The 20,591-nt window shown below is 41.1% G+C and overlaps 1 protein-coding gene across 8 annotated transcripts in view; it reads left to right on the top strand.

Annotated features, from left to right (window-relative positions):
• Positions 1-20,591, top strand: part of RBFOX2 (RNA binding fox-1 homolog 2) — a gene marked incomplete at its 5' end in the record, with an annotated part of 172,613 nt that overhangs the window by 139,776 nt on the left and 12,246 nt on the right. For 4 of the 8 annotated variants that reach the window (XM_083859389.1, XM_083859388.1, XM_083859394.1 and 1 more), the window contains 6 exons: positions 4,293-4,385; positions 7,117-7,177; positions 9,551-9,604; positions 9,739-9,831; positions 10,951-11,083; positions 16,501-16,540. In XM_083859389.1, coding sequence (XP_083715515.1) covers positions 4,293-4,385; positions 7,117-7,177; positions 9,551-9,604; positions 9,739-9,831; positions 10,951-11,083; positions 16,501-16,540 — 474 coding nt within the window. Of the gene's footprint in view, positions 1-4,292; positions 4,386-7,116; positions 7,178-9,550; positions 9,605-9,738; positions 9,832-10,950; positions 11,084-16,500; positions 16,541-19,105; positions 19,149-20,591 lie in introns of all 8 variants that reach the window. The other 4 variants (XM_083859387.1, XM_083859391.1, XM_083859392.1 and 1 more) reach the window with 2 other exon arrangements.

The following is a 20,591-nucleotide window of genomic DNA, read 5'->3' as shown; positions in this document are numbered from 1 at the left end:
AATTCTTGCATATGGCTCACCAGATTACACAGGTACACAGACAAGTTCGACACGTGTGTATGCCTTAATGCAAAATGCGGCATGGGAGCCAGGAGGAGTTGGAAGACCTGCTGAAATGGTAGCAGCTTGGTTTATGCAGATGCTTTCACCAACTTGAAGGGTGCATTTGTGCGTGTGTGTGTGTTCAATAATTTGTTTCTGGGTTTAGTGCTGTGTTGCTGTCGTTGCATTCAGTCCTGCTCATCTCTGGTGGATTATAGCTGAAACCCTCCTACTCCTTCCCAATGCCTTGGAAATAAGTCGCCTAAACTGCTGCCTCTTTGGCCATTTTTTTCAGGCTTATTATGGAAATAAGGGGGGAAAAAAGGAAAAAATTGGTTAGAAACAAGCACAGCAGCAGATGACAGCAAGGCTGGTTGTTGGTTGTGTCCTCCAGTGGTGTAAGTCAAGACGCTGCTGCTGAGGTGACTGGTCTAAACTCCATGACGAACGAAGGGTTAACAATGCATGGGTTTCAAGGGGCTCTGTTTAGTTTTCTTTGCTTTTATTTTTTTATTTTACTTTATTTTATTTTTGTTGTTGTTTTTTGTTTAATTTCTGTGTTCTGGCCACACCCAGGAGAACCGTCTGGTTTTGATTTCTCCCTTTACGGTTACATGGTAAATTTTCTTTCTCATTCTTCAGAGATGGAAACATTCAAATACTATATATATACACATTTATTATTTTTTTTTCACTGCTCATCATGTTGCTTGTTATTTATTGCAGAATCTGAGGCCAGACTAAAAAGGTGACAGTTACTCGGTCTCTTTCAATAAACCTTTCGGTAAAAAGGGATTAGTCTGATACTGCAAATTACTCACCAGTCCTAAAAATGTTTGTTGGAATTTGGTGTTCACTGAGTTAAACTTATTTTATGCATGGGAGAAGTTCATGGAAGTTGCTGGTGGGGAGGAATTGTTGAAAATGTTAGCCTTGTTATCATAACAGCATTATTAAACTCAAACTATGAGTATAATCTAAATTTTAGAAAACCTAAGGGGGTTTTTTGTCCAGGATCTTCCCTTCCTCTGGCTCCATACCTCTTACTATGGAGCAATCCAATACCTACTGTAAAGCTAAGCTAGTAAATACTGGATGCCTGCCCTATCTTTTCTTTTTTCTTGTGTTATTTCTTTTTTTTCTTTCAAGTTCAAGACAACCTTGCTGAAGGAAAACTGAGAACTGTTTGTTGCATATGTATTTAGGTACAAATTAATCCCTATTCTTTATAGGTCATCTGTGAGAAGGAATAAAAAATATGTGTATGTTCTTTTTTCTCTCCCACTTCAAAAATATGTGTGTGTGTGTATATATATATCTAATTGCTAGTTTTTAAACTTAGAAATAACAAAAATGTCAAGTGTGGCTCACCTGTATTTCCTAATGAGAATTTGAATGTCTAAGAGATGCATTAATATGACAAACCAAGAGGACACAAATACTAACTGCCATAGTCAAATATGTAAAGCATTAATTTAGCATTGACCTAAAATGGTGTTCAACAAATAGTTGCACAAGCTAAGGGCTGATCTGTCAGTAAAATATGGTTAATTAGTTATGTTGTTCTGAATCAGATTAATTCTGGTTTAATTCACATTGTTAATTATATTCATATAGTCTGCATGTGGATTGTATGCTACCTTGAGTTAACTTAATAAAAATACTGAAAATTCCTATGCAGTTTAAAGATATTTAATGATAATGTAGTTTTTTAAAATCCCATATGGACTTTGGTAATTGCAAACAGATGTGAATTAAAATAGTCTTAGTTTGGTTCTAGCCTGCACAGATTAATGTCTAAAAAATTAGTTTCCATCTGCACTCAAGCTTTCAGTTCACATCATCACTGAAGACATAAATTTCATTCGGTCTCCCCAGGCTTGTCTAGAACAAATAGAAATTTTAATGCAAAAAGAGAAGAGGGAAATAGATTCCTGTTGCAGTTCTTACCTCCCCTCCTCCCCCAGCCTTTAAAGGATGTTTTTTCCCCATTATACAGAACCAGAGGGAAAGGTGTTGCTCTGTTTCTCAGGCTTATCTTTCTCTGTAGGGACTCTTTAAAGCAGGTGCATTACCGTATTCCTTCATAGTCAGCTTTGCTATTACACCCCCCTGCACCTCCCTCAGTTCTCTACAATATATTTGAGAGTTATATGCAGTTGGCCTGTTTTATTAGCCCCTATGTCTTGTAGCTCTGATTTTAATTCATTTAAACAAGGAACTTCTGTGCTTTTCTGAAAAAGGCATCAGTTTATTATTTATATAGCTCTTTATTTATAGCTGGAGAAATGAAATTATCTGAAGCTTTAGATTATTGGGTTGGAGCCCAAAGGAGCGCTTTCATTGCTCTCAGCATTGCAGTACTGGCTAAGGTCCTTTATTATTGCTGTTCAGGGGGGAGAAAAAAAAGTAAACCTCCCCCTCCCAAAACACCACCAACAACCACCATGTATTTAACAAATTTGTAGCAGTTTTATGCTGGAAACGTAGCTGTGGATGATAAAGGCCAGCTTGTCACTTAAACAGCTTGGGCCATTTAAGATTAGTATTGTAAAGACCTTTAAAAAGCACTTGAAGGATAGTGCCTTGCTTGTGTCTCCTTGCTAACAGTGCTTTGAAATCAAGATGCTATCTGTTTTTTGGGCTGTCTAATCCAAATACATACTGACCCCAAGGTGCATGAAGGAGGTTGCCTGGCTAGCATGCCCCTCCCCCCAATAGGCGTAGCTGTAGATCACTCTCATCATCTCACTCTTCAATTAACATGAAGAAGGAGTTTCCATTGCATTAAGTGTGAGCTTTGTTGTTCTGCTCCTGAGGGTGCTGGAGCCAGTGGAGATTACTCTCTATACATTAAAGCAGTATTTGCTTTATATCAAGCCACAGCTGCCAGTTATTGCTGTTGTTAAGATATCCTGAAAGCAGAATGCAACAATGGTTTTTATTTGGGTCCACTCTCTCTAATGGCATGAAGATTGTCTCATCACAGTTGCCTGTATTAAGAGGCCATTTGCTTCTAGTTAAAATCCTAATTCACTTTGTCATGTTGGCTCTCTCTTAATGTCAGTGCACTCGTTCCTGTGGAAGGAAGCATGGTCTCTTACCCTGTCATGTTACACCACTGCATGAGCTGGCAGCAGCATGAGCATGCATACGATGCCCTTGTGTTGCTTGTGCCTTCATGGATGTGGTAAACCTGAATTTGTCTAACTAAAGTGACGTCTTGGCAATCCTTGAGCCTTTGTGGTTGCTCCGAGCAGGGCATGTCAATTTTTCTGGAAGTTTCATGGTCTAACTAGGCAGAGATTTGTTGCTATCCACAGCACAGAGGTTGCAATTTCAGAACAAAGCTGATCATATGAAACCTGCCTTGACCAATGAATCAGTATTTAGGTGTTCAGATTTACAGTCAAGTCCACCACAGTACTCGGAGATAAGAATATTTTGGAACTACAATATGTGATACTGTAAATCTTCACAATAAATATGCTTATTTTATGGTGCCACCTAGAAGCCCTGCTTCTAGGGCCCCAGGTATCATTGGGGAAGTTACAGGCTTAGGAGTAGACATGAGCTGTGCCCTGAAGAGCTTACAAGGGATGCTTTACAAAGAGCCCTTTCCTCTCAACTGTGTTCTAAGGTAGGTAATTATTATTGTCTCCAATCTACAGGTGGGAAAAACAAGGTTCAGTGTTTGATTTGCCCAAAGCTTTGCAGAATTCCTGGTGCTATGCATGAACTCAGATTGCTGCTCACTCTCATAGCAGTTTCTCAAGAGAGCAAAGTGCTGCTCAGTGTCCATGTCCTGTACTGTGTCTGGGGTGGGTGGTTGGGGTCCTACAAAATTTGTGTATTCATTAAGAGGGGAGAGAAGTCCCACTTGGGCTTGCCCAACTCGCCTATATCAGAGCAGGATTTAGTGTTTTTAAACAAAAAACCAAACCAAAACAAAATGAAAAATTGTCTCGAGTAACTTTGTACTTCTTTTTTGGTCTGGCCTCAATTGCTTTTATGTTTTCCTTTTTTTAAATTACTCTTATTATTCTTATTATTACAGTTCCTTTTTTATTGATTTTAATTTCTTTCATTTATGAAACGTGCATGAACCAACAATGTGACTCTAGGAGGTTATTGCTGAGTTGTGCTGATGTCGATTTCATACTGTGATATTTTTTCTCTATTTACCTAGAGATCAGTATTTCAATATATAACGATGTGCATGTTTTCCCCCCTTCTCCCGCTGCATGCAGGGATTCGGGTTCGTAACTTTCGAGAATAGTGCTGATGCAGACAGGGCCAGGGAGAAATTACACGGCACCGTGGTAGAGGGCCGTAAAATCGAGGTGCATGTCTTCAGTAATTCAATTTCTTCTTTATATTTATTCTTTTGATTTCTTTTTGTGTCTTGCCTCACTTATTTCACATTTGGATCCTTGTCTTGTGTGTGCGTGTGTTTGTGTCTGTCTTTCACCTCCCTGCACTGAAATGTATAGAAGTTTACACCCTTTACAGAATATTTTTATTGTTGTTTTGGGTATTTTTTTCCTTTTCTTTCTTCTTTTATTAAGTTTTATTCCCACCCACTCCAAATTTTTGCCCTTCTGCTGTCTTGATTTTTCCTTTGCTTCAGTTTGCAAGGCTCCAATTTCCTATTACCAGGCTTGAACAAAACTAACTGAAAGAGTGCTATCCAACTTCTAACTCTGTGTCCAGAAAAGAAAGCAGGGGGCCAGCCAGTATCCTCTCTTTCCTCTGAGGCCAGTTCTCCTCCATGCAAGTGTGAGATGATGCCTATGGGAGGGGTGAGGACATGTGGGGCAGCAGTCCCGAGTGGGCTGTGCTATACACACTTCTGGTTTCTTGATCTGCCCATGGTCAAGAATAGGTTCGGTGAAAGCTAATCCTAAAAGTTTGCTAGCTCTTGCCGCTGGGGAGGGAAGGGTTAATGTTGAATGGCTATCATGGCCAGATGTTGGGCATGCCTGGTGTTGACCAGTGTGGTGTTCCACTGTGTTGAAGGCTAACTGGCATCATCCCTCTCTCCTTCTTTCTTTAAAAAAAACCAAACACAAACCAAAAAGTACAAATGTTGAAACAAAAAAGCCGCCTTTTTGAGTAAGATGTCTGCATATTTTGCCTTTTTTTTTTTTCTGTTTTGTTTTGTTTTTTTTTTTTATTTCCCTTTCCGATGGTTTAGTGTTTAGGGCCCTTCACTTGACTCACTCTTTCCCTGGTAACTATACACAATGCTGGCGATGGTACAAGTTGGCGGTAAGTGAAACAAAAGTGCTAGAGAAGAAGCTTTTTCTTTTTTTTTTTTTTTTTTAATTTTTCTTAAAATTACAAAAAAAATTAAGAAAGAAAAAAATCCATCTGCCATCTCATATTAACACTACAAAATGTGATTTGACTTGTTGTCCCCACCCACCTCCTTCCCCTTCTCCCCCTTTTATTTTCAATGCTGTTGAGTAATGCCGCCTGGACTTTGGATGTACATATTGTTTTGTAGCAGTCTGAGCTGTTTGATTACTGACTTCATGGTGATTTCCCCTTGCACATCTTACTCAGAGTTACTGAACTCCAGTTTGGCTGATTTTTATTAATGCACCCATTTCCTCCTCTCTCTCTCCTGCCCCTTCTTTCTGCTGCTCTTTCTATCTGAGACCTGTTTGTAGCTGTTACTGTTTGTTTTCTCTCTTTTTCTTTCTGCCCCCTCCCCAGTTTATTTCTTTACAAAGTTAAATGCAGCTGTTGGTCTCTTTGCTGACTGGTGGTTTCTAATTGGTTCTGGCAATTTTTCCTTTAAGTGCTTGTGTTGCACTTTGCTGTAGCAACTGATTTCAGGCACTCGCTCCATCTAATGATTGTCTGTGAGACCCTATCCCCTCATTCCTCCCTTCCTCACCCTCTGAATCAATTGTGGTGTGTTTTTTTTTTCTTTCTTTTTTTAATCTGTGTGTGTTTAACTGCATGCTCTCAGTCTCATCATTGTTGTTTCCCATTCTTTCTTTTTTAAATGTGTAATGTTTCTATTGTTTTGGGTCCAAAACAAGAGTAAAATGTAGCTCTGGACTCCCCAGCCTGTGTACGCCCACTATCCATACATCTCAAGGGCCCAAGGCAGCTTCTATTGTTGTATCCATTTTTTTTCTTCTTCACCCTGGCCTCCATTCCCATTTGGCATGGATTTTGATAAATTATTGGTAATACATAAAGACTTCACCCTTCTTGCAAGAGCTTTGAGGCTGACACGGGGCTGCAGTAACTTGGCTTCCAAAGTAGTCCATCTTTTCTTTATCAGCACCATCTCTGCGGTAACACCCCACTTGCTTGAGCAGTCAAACCGCTTGGAACTATGCCGAGCTCTGTAAAGAGGGTGGAGGGTGCAGCAAACCCAAAAATGATCCAAGTCTTTTTGTCCCATGAGATTTGTGACAAGGAAAAAATAATCTGGAAAAAGATCGGAAAATGATGGGTGTGAATCGATGAATGTAGATCATATAAACAGTTGGTGATGTTCCAGAGATCTCCTAAAGCCTTGGGAGTTAAATCTAATGCTGAGGGACTCCAGGCTACCTTCTGCTACCCAAGTGTCCTGCCAGTGACCTGCTGGGTCCCAGTTCCAGCAGCGAGCTTGAGAAACAAGTCAGCTTGTGCATCACCTGGTTCAATTTCCCTGCCCTGGGCTGTGGAAATTATTCCTGCCTCTCGAACAGAACCTGGACAAAGCATCTAGGGTTTTGCCCTCTTGATCACTGAGCTGTAAATAAGCCCATGCCTAGGGATGGCAGGGTGGTGGACAATCTGCACTTTACTCTTGTTGGCCTTTTGTTTAATGCATAATTTTAAAGTGCCACGTTTAGCTGTAACTTTTATAATTAAATGGCAACTGTTAAAAGTAATTTAAAGATTGCATTCATGTAAAATTAGCTGTTTAATTTTTTTTTTTTTTGCTCAGAGAAGCATAGTGTGTGTGTGTGTGTGTGTGCATGTGGTATCTGAGAGTTTTTCACAATTTTCCCTAACATTCTGTACTTCCTTCCCTCTCCTCCCCCTTCCCTTTCTTACTTTTAGGTTAACAATGCCACTGCGAGAGTGATGACCAATAAGAAGATGGTCACACCTTATGCAAATGGTAAGGGAGTCTGTCTGTACTAATGATGAGCTGAAACTTTTGAAGAGAGACTAAAGGGAAAAGTCATGACCTCTCCTCAGGACCAAAAGAAACCAATAAAACCCCATAAACTCTAATTTGTATCATTATACCATTCAATATAACCCTAAAGTGTTTGTGGAGGAACACCATTTTCCATATGGAGAAGTGGGAACAGAGAGTAGTACCAACATGCCCAATGTGGTCAAGATGGTAAAGGTGCCACGGACCAATGGGTTGCCTGCCTTACTACTGCAGGCTGATTCTGTATGGTGGGATGTGCAGTACTCCTGTGTCTCGCTGCCATCACGTAGATACCTAAATATGAACACAAAAACATAACTTAAGATGCGTAATTAGCTTAATACCTTAAGATAGCTCCGTTTAGGTTCTATCTGTAAAAGAACATCTGTTCCCAAGCAACCATCAAAACAGAGCCTTTGTGCTGCTTGTTTGCCTGCTTTCTGTTTCAGTCTGTGCTTGTGTTCAATAGTTTTCCAGTGAACCTAAACAGAGAAATACCAAATTGTTTGGGTAATGAAGAATCCTGTTTCATTGGGATATCTTGGTGGTTCTCTGTGCAGTCATTTTAGTTCATGGGCATATATAGCATAAAAAGGTCATTCTCCCAGCAGAACTGAATTCTGCTTTGATAAAGGTTTTGAATCTGAGTCTTTGTCCTGAAACAGGCAGCAAAGTTCTCTTTGGTGTGAAAAGGTTCCCAAACAGTTTCATCAAGGCAGGAAGCTGTATACAGGTAGTTGCTAGTGTGAGATTCTGTTTGATTACAAAGACTCCAAACTCAGAAGATAAAAATTTTTTTACATTGCTCTGCTGCCAACTTACTGAGTGGTCCCCTTCAAGTAAATCTTACTTTGGGCACAGAACTGGGGAGACAGGGCCAAGCAAAAGGCCTGGGACTCTGGGTCACAGTACCTGGAAGGAACTAGGAGATTGTGTGGCAAAAGGCAATGTATCCATGGTATATTGTCCTGAAAACAAGGGCATAAAATGTCATGCATGTGACTGTTTGGTAACAAAACTTGGCTTACTTGTGAAAGTGATAATATACAAGAATATTTTGTTTTTGCAGCCAGCAGTTTAAAGCCAGCTTTAAAGCTATGCAAAGGAATTTAGTATTAGACCAGGCTTAAGGTGTACTGGCAAGTATGGTTGTACAACTGTTATTAAATTTGCGAGTTGATAGTCCCCTCGTGGTCACTAGTGGAGTATTTTGCCATCAAGGTGAGGAGTGCAGCAGCAGAGTTCCTGTACTTGCAGAGAGAACCTGTACTGCATCTGTCATTCATACTCTGCCAACAGGTGAACGGTGGTGTTGATGGGCTGCAATTCAAAAAGTTGTTCATATGGCTTCTAGAGTGGTTAGAGGTGTTAAAAGTTCAGCAAGTGCACCAGGGCTCCAAGACAGAGGAAGCATATGGATTTATTTAAGTAAAAATGCCTCTGTCGTTGCTAGCTGAACAGCTGAGATCTTTCCTGAAAGGAATGCTTTGTGGAAGCTAACCCAGATCACATTGTTAGCTTTATACCTCTTTTCTCCCTCATTAGAGAGATGGAGGGGGAAAAGACAGATAGGTTTCTAGATGTGACTGGAAATATGTACCAGCTCATACCCATGCTTCTTTAAGCCCTATTCTCTTGTAGGTTTTATCTTGATGATTTGCAGTACTTGCCAATTATCCAGATTATGTTGAAATTATTTCTCTGTGAAGGCTTTCACCTGAAAAGCACCATAAAGAAGGCAAGAAATACTAAAATAACAGTGAGGAGAAAATGTGAGATGAATAGAATGATTTGGTTTTATGAACTATAGTTGCATAATGCAGTTAATGAGGAAATTCAGACACTTGCTTTTTAGCAGATCTCTAGCAGACTAGACAGAAGGGTGTTTTGAGAATTCAGGGCTATAAATTGACTTGCCTGAGATGACAGTCTGGCCCGGTGGCTTTAGAGAGAGCTTGGATCTACAGTGTTCCCAGTGAAAGTAAGGAGGAGCTGGCAGCAAGGCTTCTGCAGGGAATGCTGGGTTGCATGGTGCTCATGGCAAATACGCATATATGGTAGTTGGCATTCCCACAGCAGTACCTTTGCCCACTGCGGATCAGATGATGTTTTGCGGTTCCCTCCAATACAGCAACCTGGACCTAGAGCTTGACCTTCGAAAAAGGCAGTTGGCCTCCATCTACACCAAGGGGGATTGAGGCAAAGCAGAAATTGGAAAGAGCTGTGCATGTGAAGCTGGAGCGCATGCAAGAGACCATCCCTCCTACCCACGCTGCCCGTTCCTTCTCTTGGTGTAGATTTTGGCATTCACTGCAATCTTTGTTGTTTCAGGTTGGAAGTTGAGTCCTGTGGTTGGAGCGGTGTACGGCCCTGAGTTATATGCAGGTAGAGCTGAAGTAGACACTTCCACTTCTGCCATTTAACTGCAGTGGTGTTTGTTTGTGTTCTTAATCTGATGTTTCTTTATAACCTTTTTACAGTTTTGTTTTTGTTTTTTATTCTTTTAAAAATTGAATTAGCATCCAGCTTTCAAGCAGATGTCTCGCTGGGCAATGACGCCGCAGTGCCCCTGTCAGGAAGGGGGGGTATTAATACTTACATTCCTTTAATCAGTAAGTAGCCCCTGATGACCCCTGTATTGTTACTGTGCTTGAGTTAATGATGACCTATTACCCTTCTTCTCTCCAGTTTGTATAATATATACTTGAAAGGATGGGTCTCACTGGGAATGAGTTTACCTTGAGCCAAAGTATAGTGTGCAGTTGCTGTAACTTGTTCATCTGCAGCATCTTGCTGTACAGCTGAATGGGTTCTTCTGAATGTCAAGGAGGCTGCAGAACAAGGGGAGGGTGTGTGTGAGGAATAAGTCATTCCCTTACTCCCCTCCCCATTTTGAAATCAAAGAAACCAAATTGACAAATCCCTAAAGTACATATTATACAAGCTGCTAAACTGCGAGTCTGCAGGGCCCCTAGTGGCATGCACCTGGATGCATGCTGGGTTGGGTCTGTACCCTGGGACTTGTTCCCTCTCAGTGTCTATTTATGACAGGTTTGCAGATGCCTCTGAGGTTTTACAAAGCTTCATCACGAGCCAGTTTACTTCAGTTTAAAGCATAATAATAGAGGCATTGCTATATGTGGTGCCAGTTACTAGTCACACTTGTTAAATGAAGGTGGGCTCTCAGTAAACTGGCACTTTATGGGAAATTGCTGCTGCTGTTATATGGGCTATCTTGTCTTTCAGGCCTTAAAATGAACATACAGAGGATTGGGTGGCAAAGAGTGGGAGGGGAAAGGAGGGAAGAGACTGATGTAAGTTGGTTGACTTTAAGGGCCTTTTGACAAATTATTTTAAAGAGCCTCTGAAGTTTTGGAAGAACTGTGTGCTGTATTGATAGTAACTCCCTGTGCTTCTCAGATTCTAACCAGACTGCATGGTGATATCAAAAGGTGGGGGGATTTGAGGCCGGTTTGGGGTGGGTGAGGCATGCAAAACATTAACCTCTTGCATGCCAAACCTCTCTGCAGCCCTTCTCCCCCCAAAGGCCATGGTGTAGCAGAAGTATGTATGGGATGCTTGCTGGGTTATAAATAGCATGTCCCTCTGCAGGATTGATGCCAAATATCCCACCGCTATGAAGCTTTTGAGTCACTTTGTTTGAAGCAAGTGGTTGCTCTCTGGGTTGGAGCTTGTATCCTTTTCACCTTCCACCTTGTCTGTCTTTACAGTTCCAGGCTTCCCCTATCCAACTGCAGCCACCACAGCTGCCGCATTTCGGGGTGCCCATCTGAGGGGCCGAGGAAGGACAGTGTATGGGGCAGTGCGGGCAGTACCTCCCACGGCCATCCCTGCCTACCCAGGGTAAGCTCTGGTCACAATAGCAGAGTGCTCTGCACAGCCGTGTCAAATAGCTAATCACTTAACAAAAAACCCCTAAAATTGTCTGGATGGTGAGAGTCAAGATCTTGCTAGTGGCAGAGCATTCTGCACATGATGGCATCCACTGGGGGCAAATCTAAATTTTTCTGTGTTAAGTTCTTGACTGAAACAATTTTCAGTACTTACAACAGCTTAAAGTGCTGATGGGTTCCTTCTCATAATTTCTCAATTTGTCCGTATATGGTATTTGTCATCCATTGACCCAGTATGTTATAGTGCTGCTGAGAAGGACACAAAGAGAAGATCTAAAATTCCTGAGAAGGTTCTGCTCTTTGCACTCCATTTGTGTTTCCATATTCAGGAATGAAGAATATTATCCGTTACCTTCATGCCTCACCATCTGGCAGTAGGACACAGAAGAGCCAGTTACCCACAATGGATTTGCTTTCTTTGTGGAGACAGTTTAAAAAGGTTTAAAACAAAGATAAATCAAGTCCATTAATTTAAAGCTGGGAGTGTTTGGGATGTAGAGAGAACAGTAATGCAATGAATGGCAAATGAGTGGCCTTAGCATTCTTTGCCCTGAGATTTTCACTAGTAATGCAGTGCAAAAAATGCTGTTACAAAGGAGCATTCCACTGTTTAAAAGGGAACTAGGAGGGAACTAGGTCTGTATGTGAGTTTTGTTTTGGGGTTTTTTTTTGTTTGCTTAAATGTGATAGAATGACAGATAAATCAGCAAATGCCTTCCAAACTGTCTTTTTTTTTGTTTGTTTTGTTTCTAATTTTGAGGATGCTTTAATCATATTGTCTCTGGAGTTCTACTTGCCATATTTTCCAGGCAATGTTCTCAGAAAGAAGAGGAGTAGGAATGAATTCTCTAACACAGAGATGTAGAGTGACCCTTCTTTTCATTTACACTAGGGCCAGAAGAGAAGAAAAAAATCATAAATCTTTTATTAAAAAGGAAAGTGGAATACATACACATCAGTGCAGGGAGGTGGCCTGATATATGCTGTATAAGCTCACAATATCTTCTGTAGCAGATTAAGTGATGAGACCTACTGTGACCCTTTTAGAGTCTAGTCTTATATTTAAAGTGGAGCTCCAGGAAGCAAGCTGCAATGGTCATGTATCTATCTAGCTTTGTTCTTTGTCAGTTTTGGCAATGTTTGTATTTAATTCACCAGAAGACTTTAAATGAAACCTCTTGTCTAAACATTGGTCTTCTGAACAGTGTTTCTTCTGAGTTTTCAAATCCACTTTTTTGCCACCACTCCTAGTTTACATTCTGTATCCTCTAACCAGACCTGCAGCTTGTCTGTCTATTGCTCTAAAAATGGAACAGTCTAATTTTATTTGGGGGAGTGCTGCACAGTGAAACAAAGCAGCAAAGCTGAGCTAAGTGCTGCCATCTACCAGAATATGAAATATTTGCACCAGGGAAGGGGAATGTGCTTTTCATCAAATTACAGCTAGAGCATTCCTAGCCAGAGGCTGTCAGGAGTGGGGCACTTGGGAGGGCCTTGTCTTTGATGTAAATCCAGCCTGAGTCCCATGTAAAAGGTTTATTTTCATTTGAAATGTAGGCCAGTAGGGTCCCATAATACCATCTCATGTCTGTGTTTACTGGTATTACACTGAATTTTTCTGACCCTGTTGACTAACCTTCATGGGTAGCATACTACCTAGTAAATATTTACAGGGCACCAGTAAACAAGGCAGATTCACAGAGGCTCAGAATTGTCCCTAGTCCCAAGCACTGGGATGTAATTAACTACTACTGGTGGTTTTTGTCATCATAGTCTGTGTCTCTGCAAGATACTTTGTAGAAGGAATTTGATTCCTAGTGGAATAATACAACATGTGCTATTCAATTCCATGTTGCAGTAACCTGTAGGACAGCCACCACTCCATGTGGGCACTGTTGACCTCTGTGGGGTCAGGGACAGGCACGTGTTCCTGACACCTTGCCCTCCATCGGTTACTTTCTTCCTGGCCAGTGGAAAGATGACACCATAAGATCAGTGAGCAACATGAATGACCAAGACATAGTGAGTAATGTGGAAGAAGGCAGTAAAGTAAGCTGCAGGTTAACTCAAACCTGATAGAAGGAATTGGTTTTCACAAACCTCAGTGGTGGTTGAGTTCTAAGTTACAAAACTTAATAGTATCACTGCATTTGAGAGCTTAGCAGAATTTTAAAAATGCAGAATATAGATTAATAAAAGCTCATTGGTATTGCCATACTGGATCAGACTTGAGCGCCATCCAGGTTAGCATAAGTTTTGACAGTGTCAAGTGTTAAACCAGAGGAAGGTGCAAGAAATGGTAGTTCTTCATTGTTTTAATATTTACTTCAAGAACTCACAATTTGCTAATGCATCTGTGGAATGCCCATACTTACCTATGGCCATGGTTGTTTATCCAGAGAAGGTTTTTGATACCTCAGAAAGCAATTGCTTAGACTGTTTGAGGTGATGTGAGATAGTCACCTAAACCTGACTTTGAATACTAATGTAACCTTCAGTTTTAAGTGAGGTACCACTTGGTAGAAAAAAGGAGACATTATAACCTCTGATACATAGCATGAGTGAAAACTGTACTGTAATATTGCCCTTATTTATAGCAGCCATGCTTTTTAAAGAAGCCTGCTAACAAATAACACTTCAGACCAAAAGCTGTAAGAATCTAGACAGTCTGAAAAAAACTCACCTACTGTAAAACTCTCAAAGCTATATAAACTTGATAAATTCTATTTCTCAACCTGTAGGTTAGTCATTGACTTGTGCATGGTCATCAAGTACCTATATGAGGAATAGACTTGCCATAGTAAAGAATAATTTACTATAGGAGTGTAAATATATGTGAGACTCACTGATTTGAAGCCAAAGTAGAGAGAAGACTAGATACTGGGCAGCAGAGAGCTTTGAAGGATGTTTTTTTCGTTCTTTTTACAACACAGTTAGCTGTTGATACAACTAAATGATATGCAGGCTAGTTTACAAAACCAGCCTATTTCTTTTTCCCTTGGATGTGTTTTAGCTCATCTAGTAGGCTTTTTACAGATTTTACCTAGATTTGATTGGCTGCCAGACTGTTTTATACTTCTGGTCAAGCTACATAACCAGAATGAGGTTTTCAGATGAAAGAACTCTTTGAATGGAATGTCAGTTTTTGCTTGCATTAAGAATCACAAATAAAGATATTCTACCACATAAATCTTGCTAAATTTCAGCCCTAGAAGTTGATGTTAGTCAAATCCTTACTAAAGGAGATGGAGGAATCACATATGTTTGGGTGTTTGGATCCAGGAAGTCTTACCTGTTATTAGTGTTCCTTGCAGTTTTCTTTGGAGAGCTGATGCTAGCATCTCTTCCTGACAGAAATAGTGGCCTGATCCAATGTGGTAATGCTTATGTTCATCCAACTGATTGTGTTTGGAATAACTGTTAAAACTGCTAACCTGTTCATAAACCAAGTCACTTCCTGTGTCATGCGTTTGCCTTTCCTGCAGGAGCAGGTGGAGTATCACTGCTAAAACGCTCCTGGTCCTAGATAGAGAACCCAGCAATGTAAGTCACTGCCACAGGAGCCAAACTCTTGTTACATGGTTGTAAAAATTTAGCTTCAACAGACATGATCTTATGGCCTGCTTCTTCCTGCTGAAGTGGCTCCCTTCTTCCTCTAACAAGGGTCTCTATCTTTATACCTGCTCCCAGCGCTCTTGGAGACTACAGTAACTTTGTCCATTGGGAATGGAGTGTACTTTTCCTGGGGAAGGCAGCAAGACTAAATTATTCAAGCAGTAGCTAACAATGCAAGATTTTATTTTTTATTTTGTTTTATTTTTTTAGTAATAGCATGCAGAATTTTGGCAAGATCTGCTGGGCTTTTTTTTTGTGTGTGTGTGCCTTACAATAGGTGGGTGTCTGAGGGTGGCAGGCTCTTGGCAGCATTTCACATTCCATCTGATGAGTAAAAAATAGTCAAAAGAATAGCTAGTATACCATACCTTCTTTTTCCTTAATGCTATGGGTAAGTCATGCACATCAGATCCATGAACATCACAGATGGTGGGGTTAATGCTTTTTAAAGCCTTGAGCGAATTTGTGTGGAGCTCTTCAGAGGACAAAGCTGGAGGAAATTCCTCAGTATGCGAAGCACATGCTGAACTCAGATGGGTGGGGGGGCATCTCCTCTCTTCCTTCCTCATCCTTCCCCATCCCCTGTCCCCAGAGTGAGCTGTGTAGTCTTATGCTAGTGAATGCTCTAGTAAGAGCAGCTATTTCTGAATCCCAGGCTCTGTTTAACAGTTTTTGTGCTTGAAGTTCTGAGAGAAACAAAATTATGGCTTAAAACAGAAAAAGCACCATCCCATGGAAACCCTTCCAGTTGCTCCTCTCTGCTATGGAATAAGTCATTACTACTGGGGACTCCCACTGCACCTTTCAATTTTCAGATCTTGGACCAGTCACCTAACCTTTTTAGCTCATTATCTCTGCTTGTGAAAGCAATGCATTGTGGGTATTTTTGGTTTTTTCTTTTCAATTACATTTCTCTGTGTTTACTTTGATCAGAATTGATTGACTTGTTTTCCTGAGGTGTTGCATCAGTTCTTTAAGATGCTGAATAATAATACTTTGCATGCTTGTGTGATCAGCCAAATCTTATCGCATGTCTAATGTGCAGGGTAAAAGCAGGTGATGTATGGATGTCAGAAACGAAAGTCATGCAGCCCTGTGAAGCCTGAAAAATGTAATCAGGCATAAGTCTTTGAACCACACATCCTGACATAGGTGACTCCAGCCCCTCCAGGATGCCTTCTGTGAGGGGCTCCTCAATGTCACAAGCCCACTTCATGAAGCCAATGTTTCCATGTGTTTTAGTGGGAACTAAAATCATTCCAGGAGAATAATCAGAGTGGAGGTTTCTAAACCCTTGTGTCTCTCTTCAGGACGTCAGATCTTTTTGAGTGAATATTTACTGTACAAGATGGTGGTTCCCCTCCCTCTCTCCTTTGCATACTGTCTCCCCCTCTGCCCACCCCTTCCCCCTTTGCATGCCATGGAAGATGACTTGGAGCCGTGCGTGCGCACACACATTCTCTTGCTGATTTGCTCCTGCCAAAAGCCCAGGTTGTGGATTCATACATCACCTGCCTGTGTAAAATGCATGTGCATGCTGCCGTCCTCAATAACCGGAATGTGTTTTCTGTTCTTTTGTTTTTTGTTTGGTTGTTTGGTTTTTTTTTTGTTGTTGTTGTTGGTTTTTGTTTTTTTTTTTTTTTTTTTTTTTTTTTTTTTTTTTTTTTTTTTTTTTTTTTTTTTGTGTTTTGTTTTGTTTTGTTGGTTTTTTTTGTTTGGTTTTGTTTTTGTTTTTGTGTGGATTTTCTGCAGTGTGGTTTACCAGGACGGATTTTACGGTGCTGACCTCTATGTAAGTACACACACCGGAGCCTTCTTTTCCCCAACCCCTGACAAGCCAGCCTTTTTTTGTTTTCTTTTCTTTTTCTTTTGGTTTGTTCTTTTGGTTTGGTTTGGTTTTTTAAATATCATTTACTTTAATTTTCTTCTTCCTTGTGGATATATATATTTATATATTTAGGAATGCAAGCATGCTTCTCTGTCACTGCGCTTGCCCCTGGGTGCAAGACCTAAGCCTTTGGGTTTTCCTGATCATTGCCAGGGTCAGTTTATTGGGTGTCCTGTCCCCCACATGCACACTGATACTAATCAATCTGAGAGATGATTAGCAAATTAAAATTTCTCTCAACACTTCTCTCATTTACATAATTTGGATATAAAAATAACAGGACTGGTTTAGCCTCAGACCCTCCCTTTCCTTCTCTCCCTCTTCCCTCCTCTTTCTCTTCCCTCTTGGGGCCCTTTCAGGTTTGATTTGTGCAGCCCACACGACAGTGAACAAGTTGTATGTTTTAAAATGTTCATGTGCCACTGGGATGTGGAGATTATTCCTTTGGGGAAGACACTGGGACTGTTTAAAAATGCTGAGATGTTAGAGTGAAAATTGACATCTCATTTTGCTGGTAGGAATGGCACCTAAATACACTAGATTCTCTCACCTCTTCAGGGAATTGTAAAATACAAATATGTGAAGATGTTCAGTTACAAGAGTCAGCAACCTTCTCCTGTTTGGGAGTTAGCTGTGATACCACGGGAGACTTTGTCCTGTCATTGTCTTTGTCCTGCCCAGTCAGTCTGTATTGCAAATCTCCAGGGATGTCTGTGTGTACATAGGCGGATGGAGGTATTTGAGCTGGCCAGTGAGAAAAGTGCTTTCGTCTCCAAGGGAAAGCTATTGCAGAGCAGGAATATGGTAGGAACTTGCCTTTCAAAGCAAAAATGTTCAGGGCCAGAACTGCCACTGCAACTCATGGCCTGCCTGGCTTTATCAGAGTTCCCAATTGTGGCATTATAAATCATAGCTCTCTGAAGCTGGGAAGTTTTGTATAGTTTGGGTAGTGGCACAATTACCAGCCTGAATTTCGCGTTCCCTCTCCTTTGAAGGTGCTGTTCTTGACTTTTTTAAAGAGGACCCTGGTGTTAGACTCAGGATAATGGATGGAACTAGCTTTTGGATTTTGTTGGCTTATATGGAGAATCAAGTTCTGGATAGCTGCTTTTTCCAGCCCAGGTACAGCAGTTGGAAGATGTGTTCTTTGAGATGGAGAGAACTGCATGCATTTCTTCACTCTTCCATATAATATCATGCATGCAGTCCTTTAAAGATTGATCTGCCTAGTCAAGTGTTTCTTTATAAAACTGTCAAGGACTACACAAGGTTCTGCATTTTCCTGCCTCACTCCTAAAACACCACCTTTACTGACTTTGCTATGGCAAGTAACCAAGAAAATGAGTGGTGCTTAGTGCCACTTCCCACAGAGTGTGGCATCTAAAAGGCTGCCATATTGAAAGGGAAGACTGGCCAGGGTTACTCCCTGTTTGTTTTGAGAAGGCTCCTTCAGAGCTTTTTTTGGGGAGGAGAGGCTTATTTAACATGTAAGGAGAAAAACTTCAGCTGTGATGAACTCCCATAACCACTTGGTGCTGCAGAGCAGTACTGCCATGCCACGTAACATAAAGCCAAGCCCCAAGGTCAGGTTAGAACCATTAGGTGAATTTCTGATGACTTTGCTGTTGGTGGCAGTGGTGTCACTGTCAGAAAGTAGAATGATAGAAGAGAGGACTGCATCAAAGTAGATGGTGGAGTAACATTTTTCCTATGTTATTGCTGACCAGAGCCCTCCAGTGGAGCTCAGGAAAAAGTTGTTTATCCAAACTTGAAGTTGCCCTTACAAAGAATTTGCTTGGCACAGGTGGATTGATTGATTTGTTGTATTTTCACTGCAGTGCTTCCATCCCTCTAGTTGCTGTGATAGGTTTATCCAAATTCTGGAAAGTATGGCAAAGGGTACTTTAGTTAGGACTAGGGGGAAGTTATATTGAGGTTCTCTTAAGACTTCTGAGTCCATAGATTTGTGGAAAGGAGCTGAGCTGATGGGGACTGCTTAATGGTAGGCGAGATGAAAGGGAAGTGTCCCAAGATTGGGCTGCCTTTTCTGCATATATGCTATGCACCAATTTCTCATTTTCCTCCTCCTCCTTTTCCTCACTCCTTTTTTCTTTCCTGGGGCAACCATCCTGCTAGCCATTTCTTCTGTGAAGAAGGCATTCCATCTGTTGTTGGATGCGTCCCATTCTGGCAAGACACCTGAATTGATAAAACAACCTGCCCCAGGATGCAGAGGGCTTCATTTCGGATCATAAGAAAGGTTATCTTTCTTCTACAATGGGGTCAATCTGGGTGGAGGGGGGGGAAACCCAAACAAACCCACTGTGCGAAGACTGCTCCTGCCTGTGAAAAGCGTGCTTGCATCCACTGGAAAGAAAAGGCTGGTGAGCCCTGCTGTGGGCTGTTTGTATGATTATTTCTTTCCACAGCTATGTTTTTTTGAACTGCTCTTCCTGTGTTCTGTTATAGAATAGTCTTACAGGAACCAATCATTAGCGCTAAAATACCTCAGGTAGGAGTGCCAGTGTGACCTGCCAACCAATCAGATTGTGGATTGCAGTGGAAAAAACTGAATTATACTAACCATTCCAGCACCACATTAGAGATGGGAACAGAGGCTTTTTTAGAGCAGCATAGACTCACGTGTGAGCCAAGCCCCCGCCGTAGCAGGGTGGCGTGTGTCCAGATTTCATACCAAGTGACATTTCACTAAAAAAAAACACAACAAAACAAAAAACCAACAAACAAACAAAAAACCAACAAAACTTTAATTCAGTGGAAGGGCTAACAAGGTCATGCTTGTCCCATTATCATGTAGAAGCACGTGCTGCAATGGACACCGTTGTCCTGTCACCTCTTCTAATTCATTCATGCTCATTCCTGGTGCACATATGCCACCGTTCTAATACAGAAATACCAGAAGCGGTTCTAGCCCTCTCTGCTTCTTAACTTCTGTTATATGGAAGTACGGGGGTGGAGAAGACACATCAGAGAGATGACAAATAGAAGATCCTAAAATTGGGCTCGCTGCCTAAACCTGGCAAGCAGTAAAATGTACCTAACTGGTACCATGAGTTACACATTTCTCTGCAGTTATGGACATGCTTGTGTCCTAGGGGCAGAAAGGCTCTTTGGAGTATAGAGGGCAGTGACATATTTTGTGTGCCCTTCTAAGGCAGGAGGGGAATAAGAAAAGGAAGGTTTATACCACACTGGCATAGTAAGCCGAAGTTTTTGGATTTCCTCTTGCTCTCATTGGATTGATCACCTGATATGGACTTGAAGAGTGGAGAAGATGTACTTGAGCTGAACTGCATAAAATGCTAATTTATTTTCATTAACACACTCAGTAATTGGAATTCTGCTTTAGTAGGGATTGCAGCTTCCTGTGTATGTTTTTTTTCCACGTTTGTCTTATTTCAGAAAATATAAGACAATACTGAAAAAGCTGTCATCTAATGTTAAAGAAGGAATTTAGAATAAAATATAGCTTTGTTGATGCGCCAAGGACAGTAACATCACAGAAGAGTCATTTTAAATTTGGGCTTTTGTTCATACCCAAGCAATACAGCTCAGGTCTGTAGGCTCAAGCACTGCAGAAGGAAAGGGATCCAGCATAGCCCCAGCAAGACTGGAAGGCTGGATAGACTGAGAAAGAGAACTTGAATCAAGATAAGCAGCGTATAGGCTGATGTTAATTTCTCTCACATGCTCCCCAGACAGTTCAAAAGCCTATACCAAAAAAGGCTGGTCTTGATTTACACAGTCCTTTTGGTTGTTTCTAATGCCCTGTAAAAATGCATAAGCCTTCTCACTAGTTCCCATTTCCTTATGGAGGCAGTAATTAAACTGTCCCATGATAGAAATAGCTGTGACATAATATCTTTGCAAGAAGCTCAGCCACACTTACGTCTTTTGAGATGAGACTAAAGATTTAAAAAAACTGAACCTGTAT

Source organism: Zosterops lateralis (genome assembly GCF_965231275.1).
Source record: "Zosterops lateralis genome assembly, chromosome: 4".
In the NCBI taxonomy this organism is placed as follows: Eukaryota; Metazoa; Chordata; class Aves; order Passeriformes; family Zosteropidae; genus Zosterops; species Zosterops lateralis.
Note: the sequence above shows the minus strand (reverse complement) of the source record. Positions and strands in the feature narration are given on the sequence as shown.